Genomic DNA, 18,089 nt, shown 5'->3' with positions numbered 1-18,089 from the left:
CGTAACTCGTCTGCCTAAATCCACGCGAAAATGTACATCGCGTAACGCGAACGCCTAATAGCTAGAACACTGTTACGTAACTGCCGGAATTTTTACACGGTTTCATGGCGTATAAACGTGAAAGTTAAACAAATTCGCGTTTCGTTACGTTTCGTTTCGTGTCGTCGAACAGTCGGACTTTCTGCGTTTCCACTGACTCGTCCACACTTGAGCAAGGAGAACCTCAGACCGCGCGCCAGCGCAGATTTGCGCGTTACGATCGCGTTAATCGCAGGATAAGAGCGTGAAATTCTACCAACCGGCGAAAATGGATTCGAGAACAAACGTTCTCGAGGGGCGGGTGTACAGAGAGGATGGAAGGAACTAACCAAAGGGGAATGTCTGTACGTCAGTTCGGGAAAGATGGATGAACCGTCGCTGGTGTAACAGAGTATCGAGTAGCTGGCGGAGCCTAAATGCACGAAGCGGAAAGAGCAGACTAGTCTTAACGGATGCATGTTGGGAATGGCAGAGAAGCCTAGGGGATGGTCTGATACTTTTCGGGTATAACGGTACGCCGCAATATCCCCTGAGAGACGGGTAAAAAGAAAGAAGCGGCGTTCGACGTGCATTTGTTGGATTTCTGAAACGAAGTGGAAGGTATATCGGTGAGTTCGTGGTGCGTCTCGAAAAAGAAAAGTGTTCATAATCCTACCTTAATGGGTCGGTTCGGCTCTGTTTTTTCGAAAACACGTTCGGTTGCTCTTAACGACTTTAATCTCGACGAAAAATTAACTCGCCGTAATCTCTCGGTAATGAGTTTTTAAACGAAACGGCAAGAGCAGAAAAGAAGCGAAAAGAAAAGAGGAATACAGGGAATTGGTACTCGAACGATAGAGAGAAGACAAACGGTTTATTTTTCGAGTGATTTTTATACGAAAATCTGTCGTTACGCGTTGCTGTGCACTCTATTGAATGAAAAATCGTTTTATCTCTACTTTTTACGAACACGCCACGCTTGTACCGTTCACAACGCACGTTTTTCGTTTGCCTGGACGAGCACGGGATTCGCAATGAGTCCTCTCCTCCTTGCCCGTTCGCCCGAAAACTTTCCAGATTATCGGGCAAAATTTACGGCGGACCGAGGGAAACGTAGCGGCGAGCCAAATCTATTTGGCCCGGATACGACTATTACTCCATCCTAAGCCCTCTCTGTATGCCCAAGGTCGACTTTTCACGAGTGGATATAATCAGCGTGTTATCGCTTCGGGGAAATTGTAATCGCGCAGTGACGTCAAGCGCTCTGATTCTAACATCCTTATTCTTTTTCGTAACAATACATATTATCTCTCGAATAACCTTATTCTTGATTTTATCGTAATTTACGTGGCGTCGTGGAATTCCGAGAGCTCGTTCTTCGCAAAACTATTACGTGAAAAACCGCTTAACGACAATGTACACGTTGGCTTCTATCTGAATCTTGATAAATTGGATAGAACCCGATGTCAAATGCACTGAATAAGTAATGTATCTTTAATGAAACCACATCGAGTTATTTCGCGCTCGGTGAAATCCACGACGAATCGCGATGCTTCGTATTGGCGTTACGTATTCCTAGACTACACGGTCTGTATCATAGAAGAACTAGAGGAAATGTGCACGCACCGGTCCAACCAATACACGTGAAAAGATTCACATGTCGCATGAGATTAAAAAGCCGTACGAACTACTTGAGCATAGCGGAGTACATGCTCCAGTAAGGCAGAATATTGCGTTTGTGCTGGCACGATATCGAAGCCCGGTAACTCCCAAAACTTCCTGAACGCAAATATAATCCGAACGTGAAAACAAGCGACCAAACGTGTGGCTCACAGAGCATTGTAGTATAGTTAATATTCGCGTGGGAGCACGGTTCTAGCCGCGAATAAGATTTCTCGGGAGATTCGACAGGGATGATTTTAATTAAATGGCCCGCGTGTCCCTGTCATTCTCTAGTGACCATGGAAATAGCGTTTAGGAGAAGTAAGAGGAACGATTCGTTTCTATTGCATCTGAAACATTCGCGACTCGTTACAGTAAGAGGTAATTTCTTGAAAACAGTGGTGAGATGAGCGAACGCGAAGGTAAAGATGGAAGGAAAGTAGAGGGGAGAAAAGAAGGAAACGTCGAGGATATCCACAAAGGGGCAGATTCGACTCACGAAAGAAACGGTATGGGCGATACAACGCATGGAAAAGGTATTGCGGAAACGAAAGAAACGGCACTGAAGTGGTGAATGTGTGTTCGAGGTATTCCGCGGTAATACGTTCGCCTGCAGCGGCCTTGCACTCTGTTTACCCCCGACAAATCCCACTAGACACGATATTATCCCTCTTATATACCCTCTCGTGCCATCCAGCGGGATTGTACGAGTAGAAGGCTGTGCAGCTTCCCGAATACCCAGGAAACGATTCGTAAAACGACCCGCATAAAGCTTGACATCATGGTTTGCGACCTTGTTGAGATCTATGCGATTTGAATCGTACGAAAGCGGAAAGCAAAGCAAAGAGGGTCTAAGAAGAGACCAAAACCTCTCTGTTTTCCAAGGGGGACATAAGAAAGAAAAATCGACTCTCTTATACGGTCCTAGAATTACCCGATAAGATAGTTTGTTTCTACCATCACCGGTGAAACAAAAACAAAAAAGGATAAAAATAGAACGTATCTATGATGACGCGTAACCTGCGATATTCGAGATAACCAGAGAAAAAAGTAACACAGCCATTTGTGATAAAAAAAACGCACGCTTATCTCGTCGAAATTGTGAAAATTGCTAGTATGGAGCGTGTGTCTCTGCTTGCTGGCTGCGCTATCATTGCTCTATCGTTAAAAAAGAGAGCAATGGAGGGGAAAAGGGGTGGGCGAGGACAGATGGAAAGAGGAGAAACGAACGATAACAACATGCGCAAAACAAACTGATAGCTGGTTACAACGGTCAGAAACTTAAGCACGGTCGAGCAATACCGGCCTGGGGAATACATTAAAACGCGCGGCGCGGTACGGAGCGCGATGAAACGGGACTCATTTGCGCGAGAGCGTGTAACGGCCCTTCCGGCAGACGCAGCGAGCGTCCAGTTAAGTTGGCGTGTTGGCCGCGCAGAGGCGAGCACTTTACAGGTGGTTTACATTGCGTTTAAAATGCCGGTGTACCCGGTCAGATTTATCGACGTGAAGTGGCGAGAGAAAAAGAGAGAGAGCGTGGTCCCTGGCAACGTGCCTCGGCCACAGTTTTACCGCCTTTGCCTTGTATATCGTGCGGAGATACGCGCCGGGTAAAACAATATGCAACAACTAGTTAAACTGGACGATTCACGGCTACCCTTAAACATGCGGCTAACGATTATGGCGACACGACTAAGAAAAAATTTGTAATTTCTTCTGCGGTTACGGACTTGGTTAAAATGACAAATCGGGCTATATTTAAAAGTACATAATTGGAAAGATAAAATATTACAGCTGTAGGAAGTGATATCATACTTTGAATAACAATTGTAAAACATTTGAACAGATACATCTAATTATTCGTGGGAGAATTGTAGATATATTACAGAGAGGTTGTCGAAGACGAAGGATAGTAGTATGCTTTACTGATGAAACCATCTCAATTAACTGATTGATTAATGACAAGGTACTTGACCTGGAATGCCTTTTCATTAGTAGGTTCCAAGTGTACGTTTAACATGCACACATTAGAAAGACATTATTACGCTCGAATTACGCAATAGTTGCTAGATTAATCTGCTCGTTATCGCGATAACGATCGATATAATTGATTTACATTCGTTGTAACGGCGTGTCTTAAGCATATTGATATTTTATAAAAGTAGTGTTCTAGATAGATATATCGTAAAATACAATATCAAAATGACGAACGAACGTTAAACATCAACATCGAAGTTTCTTAATGCACAAACGAGTGCATTCGTCAAGTCGGACGCTTCGTTCTGAATTACAACTAACAGAGAAAAACTTGTGAATACACCCTAAAGGGTCGTGTCGCCCGTAATTTCCGAAGGCCGGCCACCACCCTTTCAAAAGTTTTCACGCCCGTGGCGTACAGACGTGCTCGAGTTATCGCTAACGAACCTCCCAGCAGAGAGTTTAAAAAGTTGATTCACGAACTGGTCCCCGAGGAAATTTGTCTTCGGCTCAGATACCGACGTGGTTCAACTTCCGTTGACCAATTGTGACACACACACACACACACATACACGCGTTTGTGTGTTCTGTTCTGACAGAAATTGTACACAACACAGAATTACGTATATAGCGAGACACTAAATTAACATTTATGGTCATTGCACTCTTCGATTTTTATGAAAAATATATGAAGAAGAATAACCACGTTAATTCCGAATGTTATTTGGACAAGTAATTTATTGATCGCAGTAGTAATTTTACAGCCGTCTTTGTATCTCAGTCGACTTTGTCAACCAACTATCGACTTAAATCGATCGAACCATACTCTCTGGGCTTCTCATGATTGAATTTTATGAGCAGAGCTCGTTATCGTACCGATATTATTTAATAGGCTTTTGTAGAACGGACGACATCTAAAAGTATCAACACGTAATATTTCTGGGCCATTTGCGAAGGTTTTATCTTGTCACTTCGTGTTAAGACTTTTAATAGAATAACCGTTGATTGACCACTTTCGGATGCTACGCTATGAATTGCCTCAACGCAAGGGGTTGAAAAATTAATTCCGATCGATAAAAGCACAGAGTATTAGCTTTTAACGGATTTAATAAATCTAACCTTATAAAAATTGTAAGCGTTATATTCACCAGAAATATCGACTAAAAAATTCAAACAGTTTTATAAACAGAAATTTCTATTTTATGAAATAATACCTTCCTATTCTTCTCTGCACGATCAAATAAACATAGCGGGTCGTTTAATATAAACAGTATCAGAGAAAACGTTATTGCTTTTATGTATGCATGAGGTATAACGAAAAAGTATCAATAAAGTCGAGTACGGTAATACAATATTTTTTTAATTAACTTTCATTAATTTATCAAATTAAACGGGGCTGCTGCTTTAATAAACGCCCTATATGTCAAGTTCTTTTAGAAGGATTCAAACATTCAAATCGGAATTCTACAGAAGCGAAATCAGATCCGTAGAATACTAAGCAAGTTTCACTGCGTACACAAAATCTGATATTGGATTCAATGGTCCAAGATTCAGGATGCAGAAATTTAGATGTTTATAATATAGTTTTTGTATATTTATTATAGTGTTTATATGTTCTAATAATATTCGCACGGTCGATATCATATTCTACCGATTCAGAGTTGCATGTATAGATTTCAGATAATTCAATGCTGTCTGTATCAGTTTCTGCAGATCTAATGCTTTGTATCAACTTCTAACTAATCTACTATATAACGTTATCCAAGAGCTTGAAATAGTCTATAGCAGACTCCACCCAATCCAGTAGTTTCTGTATCGAATCGTTCGCATCTGTAGTTGTTTGTACCGCACCACACAAATACCAAACAACCGCAACACAGATATTGTTTTACCTCGATTGAACTTTCGCTAATCCATAAATGCTATGAATTTCAATTAATTTCCATTGTCATTACCTATGCTACACGTGTGTATAATACAAATATTTTTATATTTGAAGAGTGACAGAATTATAAAGTATAGCGTCTCATACAATTTTCAATTCCTTGTTCTACGATCAACTGAAAATTCTTGTTGAACTTCTAGCAGTGTTTGCGGAGCAAACCAAATTACTTTTCTCTGTCGACGATGTTCCACACACCATCGACTGCACCAACTTGTCAAATGTGACCGTGTGTGTTATATGTGACTTATAGCTGGAACCTTCCGAGCAAGTGAACAACCAAGAATCAAACTCCGCAGTACGACATTCGTAAAGAATGTTAAGCCGAGGAATTTGTTCGTAAAGGAAGTCTGGTCGTAAGAAAGTCGAGCCACGATCCAATAACTGTACCGTACCTTATAACCTCCTCTTTTGTTCGTTTACGAGTATCACGATAAGATTTCGATGCTTTTAAAGGAACCGTATGGAATCTCAAAGATCGTCGACAATGATAATACTTTTTTAAATGTTCAGCGATTACGGGCTTTAATCAGAATTTTTCATTTCTATCGTAAAACTGACACGGTTTCCCGAATATTGATTTCACTGCTCGCAAATACCGTGTTCTTTTCATTTAATATTAGGAAATTATTTATTAAGGAAATATGAAAACGGTTTCTCTCATCGATTTTGTTTTAAAAAGTGCGATTAAGTTACGAACATTGCGCGCTCTTAATTAACGTATTATTATAGTTGGAACTTCCGCCTCGCTAAAGATGCATCGTTATCTCGAACGCAATTAACTAATTATAACTTGGCCACCACCGAATCCGCGATTTCCAGCTCGTGTGCACAGCCCTATTTACGCTTTTGTAGATGACGTGCTTTTGCCAATAGGATTTTCCGTAATAATCCGACACTTTCGAATCGTGCAGATGGCGAAAATTAGGTTTGCATAATTGAAGCGACCCAATTGTTCCTGGGGTCGAACGATCGATTCACTGTCCCCCAGGCTGCCGCAGAATTCGAAACGTTTCCGATGAGACTTGAAACTAAGAGAAGGTGCCAGTGTACTCAAAACCATACGAAACACTTTCTTAACGATATGAGAAATGTCTGTATAAAAGATCATACTTGAAAGGATATATACGCGAACAAAAAGATAAAATAATTTCCAATACTCTCTCGTCGTTTTTATTAGCGTCTCACACATTCCACGCAAAAATTGAACGCTTCGCTGAATCGTACTGTTAATCAATTAAACCATATAAAAGTAATATTTCGTGCATATCGACGAAGATGTACGATCGATCGATCTAATGTAGAAGATGTATGTAATAATAAACAAACAAAAAAATGAAATATTCCTAATCGTAACGTGATTGTTGAAGCAAAAGATCAGATCGAAACGAAATAGTTCTCTTCGATATCGAATTCACGATTTACGTGGCATCTCGATATAAACGCATTTCTATCTATGGTGCGGCTATGGTACCCGTAGGGACTTGGAGGATAGAGGAATGCTCGCATATCTCTCGATATTCACCCATCCTAGCGTTACGATCGAGAGTCTAGGAGCTTCGGGAATTCGTCTAGACAAGGGCATGTGTATCATCGTGGTACAACCAGCTTCGATTCCCTATTGCTATAACATTTTCCTTCCTGTTATTGTTCATTTTCCAAGAAAAATATTCAACATATCGTAAATGAAAAATGATTCGGTATATTTTTAACGCGCTAAACTGAAATAATTTAATAGACAGAAAAATGCTATTTCGTAATACGAATCTAATTGGCACAACGAACGGCTGAAATTCATGAAATCGAATACAGAACAAGAATCAGATATGAAAAAGAAACATTACAGCAGAGGAACATTAGCCCGATTTGATTCGGTTCGTGAATAATACAACAAAGACTTTCGTTTGCCATAGTGACGGAACAATGGTAAATGTGTTAATAGAAGCAAAGTGATTTAAATTAAACGCAGGAATCAAAGTTCATGGATGGATATTCATCACAAAAGCATACATATTTCACTGTTTCATTTGATCAGTAAAAGTTATCAAGCGTATTGAAATCAATTAGACGGAATAAACCGTTATTACAGTGTGACGGTATCTAAAATTACGAGTAGAAAAATATCTATGGCGATATGGCAAATAATTATAGTAGAAGTGGGTTTGAACGCTATTGCGGAATTTAGATTTAGGTTAATCGATACGTTTGACGTATAATTACCGACACGTATTCATCGCGTCGGCTCGTGAAATTTAATTTAAAACTAAGAACACGAATACGAATGAGATGACTCTGAAAATGAAAAATATGTGAGCGATAAAGCGAGGTTAAAAATTGTTGAAGTGATCGCCACTTCTAAGAAAACTCATCTGGTCTTCGGTTTTCTCAAGCGCTAAGGTCATCGATAGCGCATAGACAAAAAAATGCGTCGATGACAGACCATAAGCGGTACACGTGCGACGTTGGCTTCAGGGTACTTTTAGTCTCAGGGTAACATTGCTAGCGTGAGGATCTGGACCAGCTTACATTGTAACCCACACTTTGTACTTTAATATTCACAGTATATATACTTACAATACCTTACAATTTACCCACGCGTTTCTTTAATTCCACATACACCGAATAACCTTAACAAAAATAAGTAAGCGACGAAGATAATGATCGTTTGATCAAATAGGAACTTTGTTTCAATCAGTCACCGGTTAAGGACATCAACTGCTTGCTACGGATGTTAACTCAGTCTTTGCACATGTATTATTCCATCTCACCTGAAAGCTTTTCGTTGTACAAAAGTGTGCAAAAATCTCGAAAGCTTTCGTACAAATCGTAAGTCACTGGCCCGACCACAAGCTCATCGATCGCTTTACCAAACGCGGGACATTTACTCAGTTTCGCTCTTGCGCAAAATTAAAGAACCAAAAAAATCCCATTATCGGTCTTCTAAAGAATTACAAAACGTTTGAAACGCAGGGTCGTAAGGGGCCATTGGAATTTCCGTGGAAATTCATAATTACACTTGGTCGATTCGTTTCGGTAGAATTTGAACAAAAGTTCCGTCGTTTTTCCTTCTTACGAAACGTAAAAGGAGACATTCTCGAAAGAAACGAAGCGACTCACGTGTATCCTTTCACGGTTGTAATTGAATATAAATGGTACCGTTACGGCGAGTACTGATTAATTCCCTTTTATTCTGCGAAGCAACCGAGCTAGAAAAGAAAGAGAGAATTCGAGGCAGGAAATGGAGCACTGAAAGGAAAAAATTAAGAAAATCACAAAGTTTTTCTGAAAATCAGGGGAAAGGCAAGGACTTTAATTGGGAATGAGAAAGAGGGAACAAAAGAATGAACGCAATGAAAGTGAGAAGGAGGAACGAAAGAATGAACGCAATGAAAATGAGAAAAAAAGTGAAAAGGAAAGAGAAGAAGGACAAAAAGAAAGGACGGAACTACCTGTTAAATTGAAAGAAAATTGAATTCTCCAACATACTTTCCATCGTGAATGAATAAAACATTCCATCGTAGAAAAAAAATGTCCTTGTTCACCCGAGAAGAATGGAATTTCACCTAAAAATGTTTCAACCTATTTTCTTTTTTTTTTTTTTCATCCACAGAGACTATTACCTTCTAACAATTCCCGACTCACGTCTCAAGTATCGAATATAGATATCTGCATGCTCCGGACGCCAAGTTTAACGAATCAGATAAAATCGGTGTAATAGTCGGAAGTAGTAGCTCTACCGGATAGGGTATGTGGAAGTCTGTAATCACGTGACGTCAACGTAAGTTCAATCTACGGAAGTAATTAATAGAAAGTCGATCCCATTCACCGTGCAACCGTGCTCCGTAAGAACGTGTACCGATATACAATGACAGACTTCCATTGATGCTAAGATCGTTCAAGATCTCAGACAAAGCGTTAAAGAAAATTGCTATATCATACAGACCACGTAGACTACCTTGAAACCTAATAAGAATCTACAGATGACGAAATCTTTCGAGATACGATAATTTCAGCAGTTACAATGAAATACGCTATTTTAATTGAATCTCGAAACAAAAGAATAAACATGATATTTACTGTTGGAACGACGAGTATGAAAATGATAAAAAACATTCGATTATAATGGCGTTCCGCGGAGTCTTTAAAGTGTCTGCCGTTGTTTTATCAAGATTTGCTTCCCTTTTGTGTGAAATAATGACTCGCGCCTTTGTCCGCGACTCGCGTTAACTTGGTATAATAAGCGAATCACATTTGGAAAACTATTTCGCATGCTGGCTCTTAACCGACCGCTGCATTATCACGTAAATCTTTTAATTAGCAACTCGGAATCACACATGTTATTAACGTTCCTAACGGCGTTAATTCCATTCACGGACAAATTATCTGTGCTCCAAACCTCTCGTTCTACCATTACAAGCGCTAAAAGCAAAGTGGTCTCTCACAAATTGTGGGCTTTATTTCGAACTCCTGAAACAATATCGTCGGAATACAAATGTTCTCGTGCCACCGTGGGATCCTGTTAGCCGCTAATATTACGCCACATATACGTATACATGATCCTGTAGTTTGGTTTAAGTGTAACGACTGTGGATACTCTTTGCAAAATTTCCAACTACGCGAAACTTTTTCTATCTTCCTTGTGAAAAAACACTTTCCACAGAACAATGGTATTCGAATAGAATATAATGTCGTAACCATGAAACCTTTCTTCGCCAACATTATTTTACTAAATACGAATCGATCGTACATACAATTATGTCGATATTTAACAGATACTATTAATATTGAAATCCATTTCGAAGATCCAAAATTCCCAGCAAATTATCGATCTGCGAGGACATCGTCTCGAGATATCAGCAACCGGTGCAGCAGCTGTACTCGAGCCACCTGAAATCGGGGCGATCGGACATTAGGCGTCCGTTAACACGGACTTCAGTATGAAGCGAGCTTAATATATGATTTACGTTTACACTATACCTGAAGCTCGTAGATCCTAGATACACAGATCCCAAACGGAACACCGTCTAACTACAAGCGACGTAGGAGAACCGGTGATCGCTCGTCGTCGTTATGAAAACTATTTCCGGAGAAATTGCATGGATTCCGGCCTAAACTAATCTTTTATTGCTCCTCGTGTAAAAGTTACGAGCTGGTCAGACAGAGAAAGGATAGAGATCGAAACATCATTCCCTGAACTCTTAATACGAGGCCACTTTAGAATCGCAAGAAGAAGAGGAAAAAGTAAAAGGAATATCCATTCGGAAGGGCAAAGGAATAGAAAGAAGCAAAAAAAGAGGATCAAACAGCATGACGTAGAAATATCGATTTTGCGATAATTGCTCTATTACGTTACATAAACAGACTCGTTTATGGTATCCCGGGCTTAAAGCAAGTTTTCGCCTTACTCACAAGGAAGAAGGAAGAATAGAAAGGGGGAAAAGGTGTGCGATCGAATGCGTGAGTTTCATTCCAAAACGATCGGTTCCCTTAACGTTCCTTTCGCCACTGTTCCTTTGTCTCTTCCACGCTTTTGCTCCTTTTTCCTGCCTTTCTCTTTCGCTGTGATTGCGAAACGAGAAAGGATGGAAATCGTTCGACATTCTTCCTCGAAATTTAGCGGCAAATGGTCGCGTGCCCGGAGAAAAGAGAAGAAGAACAAGTGCACGGTGACTTTCAGACGTACGTAGCCCAGCTGTGTAAACGTCTTCACTGACGAGGCGTTCGCGTTTGAACGAACTTTTGCTAATTCGAGAAGGTATCTCGTCGAAGAAAATCCTGATAGACGCGGACGAGGTCACGGTACTTTGAGAAAGTCCAGATTTTTATGTATCGTTAAGAGAATCCGCGTGAGAAACGGGGACGAATCGAATCTCGCGCGTACGACGTAAGATATTACGTGTATAATATAATCTCTGCGTTACATCTCTGCATAGCTGGTTGAGTTTCTCGCGTGCTATCCGTTTATGCACCGATGATTACCTGACTGTCCGGGAGTCGGGTAATTTTTCAGATTGCGGATAAAGGGGGGCTGTTACCGCGATGAAACACCGTCGTAAAAATAAAATTATTATGACGATAAGCAGCAACGCAACAGCAATTTCGCGTTAGTGTCGCGTAACGTTTCGAACGATCGTTACGATTTATTCGACTGACAATTTCTGCCCACCTATCGTAATTATTCCCGAGTTGGCCAATAAAAAAACGATATTCAAGCTTTCTTACGTCTCGCCGTGGATTACACGGCGAAACGTACATATGTACGTAGTTTCCACGATGTTTGCTGATATAAGAAGAGATACCGCTTCCGAGAACGCAAGAGCTACGAAATATAGAAAGTCAGAAGAAGCAGATACGGTATGAAACTTGATGGAGTTTTCAAGGATTCCGCCCCTTGATTTACGACTATGTTATATATAAGATACTAAGTGAAACGCGGAATTCGATCGAAAAAATTTCGATACGCGAGCGAACCTGTTATGGATAAAATTAAGATTGAACGAAACAAAGAATGTAATCCAGAGATACGATCTGACATTTCATAAATAAATGATTCGTTAATGTCGTGTAAAGTCACGATTATATAGGCAATTAAACCGCCATACCTATTTCGCATCATCGTGTCGATTAATTACCTTGTTCTTCGTTGAGACTTCAGAATAGAGAAATCAGGTCTGTGCTCGTGACCTCCAAAAGGCATTTCAGAGAAATTACACAACATAAAATAAGACGAGTATCAAAAGCAACCGTAGAACCACTTTAGCGAGCGTTCACGTTACCATCGAATACACTGCATTTCCTTTGCAGAAAAATGTCTTACTTAGACGTTCGTAAAAGAATAAAGTATCACGGACGCCATGCTAAATATACTCAATCGCTATTCCATTTTTAATGTAAGTTCACGATCGGCTACGGGATAAGGTAATCTCGTTTCGTGAGAGTCGCATTAAAATGGCTGTTATAACGAAACGTCATTGCAAGATCAAAAGGATTTCGAGTTTTATGGGATTAGACGAAGGACAGAGGACGAGCCAGCGTACTTTGACACAAAACACATCTCGGCCAGGGATCTCGTACAGCTTTGCCAAAGCGAGATTACAGCATCTGTTTCTTCGTTTATTTGTGCCACGACGCGACGCGGTGGCATGGAAAATTGTCGGGAGGTTGCACAAGCTTCAACGGAACGGTTAGTTTCGCGACAGAAAGAGAGACCTTACGATTTCTCTCCGCTCGAAACGATCGTAATTAGGCGCGAAACATCGATGATCGTCCCCCCGCGTCTCCAGCGCGAACAAATTTCTGTTAAACCATTACGAACGTACGCAAATCCTCGGGACAGGAGGGAAAAAGAAACGATGAAAGCCGATGCTAATGGCGCGTCCGAGTGACTCGATTTGCAGAAACATTTGCACGATGGATCGATTCAAATAAATGGGACTTTCACTTTGCGAAACATTCGACGCGGACAACGTAAATTACAAAACGATAACAATGTTTTTGCACCAATAGCAACCACATCGGAGTATTTGTATGTCTGAGAAACTGTTTCCACGAATATTGACCGATACATAAAAAAGAAGGTGGAAGAAAGAGAAAGAGGAGAAAGATGTACGAATGTGTGTACACACGACGTAGTTATATAGATTGCTCCGCAAATGTTAGAAATGAAATTACTCGCAAACATCGTTAAGGCGCCATCTAAACAACGGGATGTAGGAACTCGGATGCAGAAGAAAAATTGTCTGACCTTTACCTTGCTTCCGGTGCGCGTGGCTCAGGCTCGTTCATGTCGGACCACAGTTTCTCTGTTCATGTAAGACAGATTCTGGTTAACCGTGTATCGAGAAATCGGTGTTTCGCGCGGCAGAGAGAGCACAGCTTTAACGAACCGTAAGAGCAAATCGCGCCGTTTAAAGTGCCGGATGTTCATGGCGGCGACGATGTCTCTAAAGGGAAGAGACGTCGCGACGTTTATATGCCGCGATTGCGTGTTTCGTCTACAGCAAAAATGTTTCCCGAACTTTCCCTTTATCTCGTTTTAAAATATGACGCTTTAGATGTTCCGCGAAAAGTAAAAGCAACGTCATCGATGGGACGGAAATATGAAAAGGGCGAAAGAAACTCGAGTTCGGCGCGATGGAATATTTCCTACGTGATTTTCTATCCTGTTTGATTTAGTCATACATTGTCGCATTTTTCATTGTTCAATTTTAATGGATATCGTAATATGTTCGTAATTAATAAAACATTTTTCATGTACTTGCCATAACTAGCAGCCGACGTTGTTACAACAACCAGCGCGATGTAAACGCTCGTTCCCTGTAATATAATAGATTTTGTTAATAAATGTTATTTCGTGACGCAACTTGCTGTGTTTAAATGTAAACAACATGAAACCAGTGAAAATGAAATATGTGCGATAACAAATACTTCTTAGAAATTATAATAGTACACGTGGAATTAATTAAGAGATCGTTGTATCGTGGAATGGCTGTAACGAGATTTTCTAAAATTGGCAGCTCGCTGAAAAAGCCAAAAATTAATTAAATACTCCACGGAACAAGCCTTCAAAAAGCAGTTGGAGAGCTTTCAGAAGGTGTAACATAAGAGCTCGTGCGAAAATAGAGCGGCATTCGAATGAAATTTCAATCATTCTACCTCATGAAACGACGGAACCAAACAAGTACAAACGACGCAAAGGAGTCAAAAGGGAGATAAGCATAATAATTTAATTCATAATGCGCATTTCATCTCGGTCTTCCATGGAAACGTGCATTAAATTAAGAATAGCAAACGAGAACTGCTCGGTGCTCGTACGGTAACATCACAGGGATATAGTATTTAAACATCTTGATCGAACTATAATTCTAGAAAGATACATCGGCGTCTAAACGTGAAATTGGAAGGTAGGTAGAAGTTCGGGAAGATATGACCAAGCTCTTGACGGAGAGCGGAATAAACATAAATATACTTTCCGTTTTATACCTTCGTGGAAGATATCACCTAACCACGTTCATTTACTCGGCGCTATTAAAGAGGAAAGAAGGAAAGCCTATCGTCAAACCTCGAGATACATTTTCAATAGTCTAATCGCTTAATAGTTAAGAGATTTCAAGGTAATCGTTGTAACTAATCAAAACGATAGATACAAACACCGTTTAATAATTTAATATTTATTTTGCATAAAAAAATATAATCATTATATACAAATATATGAGTGTGAATGAAGATCCACGTCGATGAAGTTCATCCTTATCTAATGATGTAAGCCGAGGGACAGTTCGTGTCCTCCAAAACCACCTCCTCCGAATCCACCTCCGTGTCCACCTCCGTATCCACCTCCGTATCCACCTCCAAATCCACCTCCAAAACCGCCGCCGCCGCCACCGCCACCGCTAACCAAAACAGGGTAGGACTCCTTAACGACGACAGGAACCTTGACTGGATAAGGAACCTCCTTTTCGATCGCGACCGGAACCTTTACTGGCACGCTAACCGGGTAAGGCACCTTGACGGGCACTTTGACGGGCACGGAATACGGCACTGGGACCGGTTTCTCCACTGGCACCGGTACTGCTTTCTCTACTGGAACTGGGTAAGGTTTCGGTACGTGCACAGGGATTGGGTTATCCACGGGAATTTTAACTGGGACCGGGTACGGTACAGCTACGTTCCTTTCGACTGCGTACGGTTGTGGTACACGAACTTGATTCTCTCGGTGAATCGTGATACCAGTTATACGACCTCCGTCACCGCCTCCTCCTCCTCCTCCGCCTCCTCCCAATCCTCCACCTAGACCTCCGCCGAGACCTCCACCAAGGCCTCCACCGAGACTCAAACCTCCGTGGCCTCCCAGGCCTCCGCCGAGACTCAAACCTCCATGACCTCCCAGGCCTCCGTAGCTGCCTAGGCCACCACCGCCTCCAAGACTCAGTTCTAGTCCTCGCTTGCTCTTTTCTTTCGTCTCAATGGCGGGTTTAGTGCTCGACTCCTTAGCATCCCCGGCCAGGGCTGTCGCCACCAAGGCGAGTAATATAAGCTTCTGAAGGTATAAACATGGTTAAGTGAACGAACGATGTATTTCGACAGACGTGATGTATCGTGTGCGGTGTCTGTACGTTTCCTTACGTCGAATGTGATTTACGTTGTTGAAAATAGCTAACTTATATAATATCCTAACGGGAGAAAGTGTGTGGCGAAAGCAATATACGAAGCTCTAGCGATAAATGTAAGTTATCATGAACATGTTATCATAATATTGATAAGAACACGGCTCTTCTGACTTATGGCTACAAGTTTAACACTCTAGACGCGGTTAGATCGAGAAACGGTGTCGAGGGAATGCGCAATAAAGAACAATAGAAAATAGAAGCTTTCTTCAGTTTAGCTCCCTGTTTGAAAAATGTTCCGCAACAATGCAACCGCGTATCGCTGGCGAACTTTCTCCGTTTCTCACCTTACATAATCCCTATCCCTTTGTCCGTTTCGTGTACGAAAATCTATGATATGTATCGTGTATGAATATAGTGGGGAACCGCGAGCTCACCTGTGGAGTGCTCATGGTATCGTTCGAAGGTGCACACTGAAGTTACATCGCGCCAATCACTGGCATATATACCGGCACTTTCGCCGTGGCTACTGGCCCACTCCCCGGAAAATCCTACTCGTCCGCCAACATTAAAGTGGACCGATTGTGCTACCACACCGTGCAAAGGCGTTCGTTCGGCGTTAAGCCGTTTTCCCACGGGCTACCAACCAGCTGGTTGATTACTACCGGATCCCCGGATCTGCCGCACGCGTAACATACCCCCTGTACATTCGAACTGTTTCGAATCGCTCTCTTGTCCGTTCACTCGCCGAGGAGGAGCCAGCAATTTAGCGTGCAATGATCGCAGCGACCAGTCTTCTTCGGCGTTTCTTTTTCTTTCACTTCGGAAGGAGCGGCGCGATCGTTACTCGCCTCAGATTCCGTCGTTCTCGCTCGTGCCTCGTAAAAACGATTCCGGACGTAATTCCGATCGAACCTCCTCGGTCTCTTACGCAATGCCTCTCCGTTCTCGATACACGGTAATATTTTTCAGATCTCTCCGATCGAACAGAAGAACCGTAAGATCGCTAATTCTCCTTAAAGGGAATTTCTTTCCTTTTCCTCTTTTTTGGCCCTTGCATTGTCTGTATTTTAGCCACGTATTTGATATCGTTATTACGAAAGAGTTACGTCACGCGGTACTGTCTCTTGTGGCTCGATAAAGCGAATTTAATTGCAATAAATTGCAGCAATGAATTCTTCGATTACGTCGATCAACTAATAGATGTGATTAAACGTCTAACGAAATTTCGTGGCGTGTTAAAGCATTTGCTTATAGCAATTGTACAACGCATAAAGTAACGTTTATGTAATCAAATCGAGAGAAAATAAATGTAACGACAGAACCTGGAACAAGGTTTAATCGATGTGAAGTTATAAAAGGGGTATAATTAAGGGTTTAATATCGAGGATAAAATCGACCGATAACCATTTGTGAAGCCTTGAGTACTTTGTTTCTTTCACCGGGGCTGCTGAGTACGTAAATCTTTACTCGTATAATGTAGTTCAGAACCTCCAAGCCTCTCATTACGCGATCAAAAATACCTCGCACAAGAAAGTTTTTGGTAATATACGTAACACCGGTGAAAATCGCTAGATCGTTGTCCTCACAAAGGTAATGACACTTGCGTGCCATTGCACACGTTTCCAGATATCGAGCTAAACCGTAATTAATCACGGCACGCCGGTTTTTCGTCGATTTCCATCGGTAATGTAGTTGTAATTAAATAAGGAAAAAAATTGTAAATGCGCCACAACGAAACTCGCAAAGGGACGCGACTCGCTGCGAAACTTTCTCCTCTTGTCTCGGACACGCGCATGTTATGTACTTAATTGACTGATTCCCGGCATTATGCTCGATGCTTGGTTAATTAAAAAAGATAGATACACGATATGCGAAGGAAGTTGTTAGGCGTCACGGTGAACGACACCATTGTCGCTAACGTCAATGCTACTCCGGCTCCGATCTTTCGTGTTGCGCGTTTCTAGCGGCAGTCGTTTTCTTTTACCCGACACTTTCCTCGAATTCATGAGACAAAACAGGAAAATAAGTCAGTGTGTCGGATAGGTTTAAGCTTCCTTCGAGCAACAGGTGACTTAATTTTGCGAAAGAAAACAAATTACAATATTCTTATGCGTTACGGTAGCCGTGTGAAACGAATCGTTCGTTGGTTCGCCTTTGGCTGATTCATCGGATAGCAAATTGCAACGTTGCGCCGCATTTAAACACGCTAATAATTGGTTTCTATCGTACACATATCGTAGCAATTAACGAGCTGTGGACGTATTGTAATCTGATCGATAAACTGGCCGAAGAGAGGAGAAAACGTCTTGCGTTGATGTGAAACCTAATGATGGCAATTAATAACACAGATAGTAGGAGTGTGTCGATATTTCGTTTAGATG

General features: G+C 41.4%; 1 protein-coding gene across 1 annotated transcript; it reads right to left on the bottom strand.

The window, feature by feature from the left end:
- Positions 1–14,742: 14,742 nt before the first annotated feature.
- Positions 14,743–17,503, bottom strand: LOC132907894 (H/ACA ribonucleoprotein complex subunit 1-like). Its single transcript, XM_060961353.1, has 2 exons — positions 16,143–17,503; positions 14,743–15,638 (listed from the first exon to the last, which is right to left on the bottom strand). Exons 1-2 carry the CDS (start codon positions 16,155–16,157, stop codon positions 14,853–14,855), a joined length of 801 nt encoding a protein of 266 aa, XP_060817336.1. The 5' UTR covers positions 16,158–17,503; the 3' UTR covers positions 14,743–14,852.
- Positions 17,504–18,089: the final 586 nt, after the last annotated feature.

Source organism: Bombus pascuorum, chromosome 6, assembly GCF_905332965.1.
Source record: "Bombus pascuorum chromosome 6, iyBomPasc1.1, whole genome shotgun sequence".
NCBI lineage: Eukaryota > Metazoa > Arthropoda > Insecta > Hymenoptera > Apidae > Bombus > Bombus pascuorum.
This window is presented reverse-complemented; position numbering and strand designations above follow the sequence as displayed.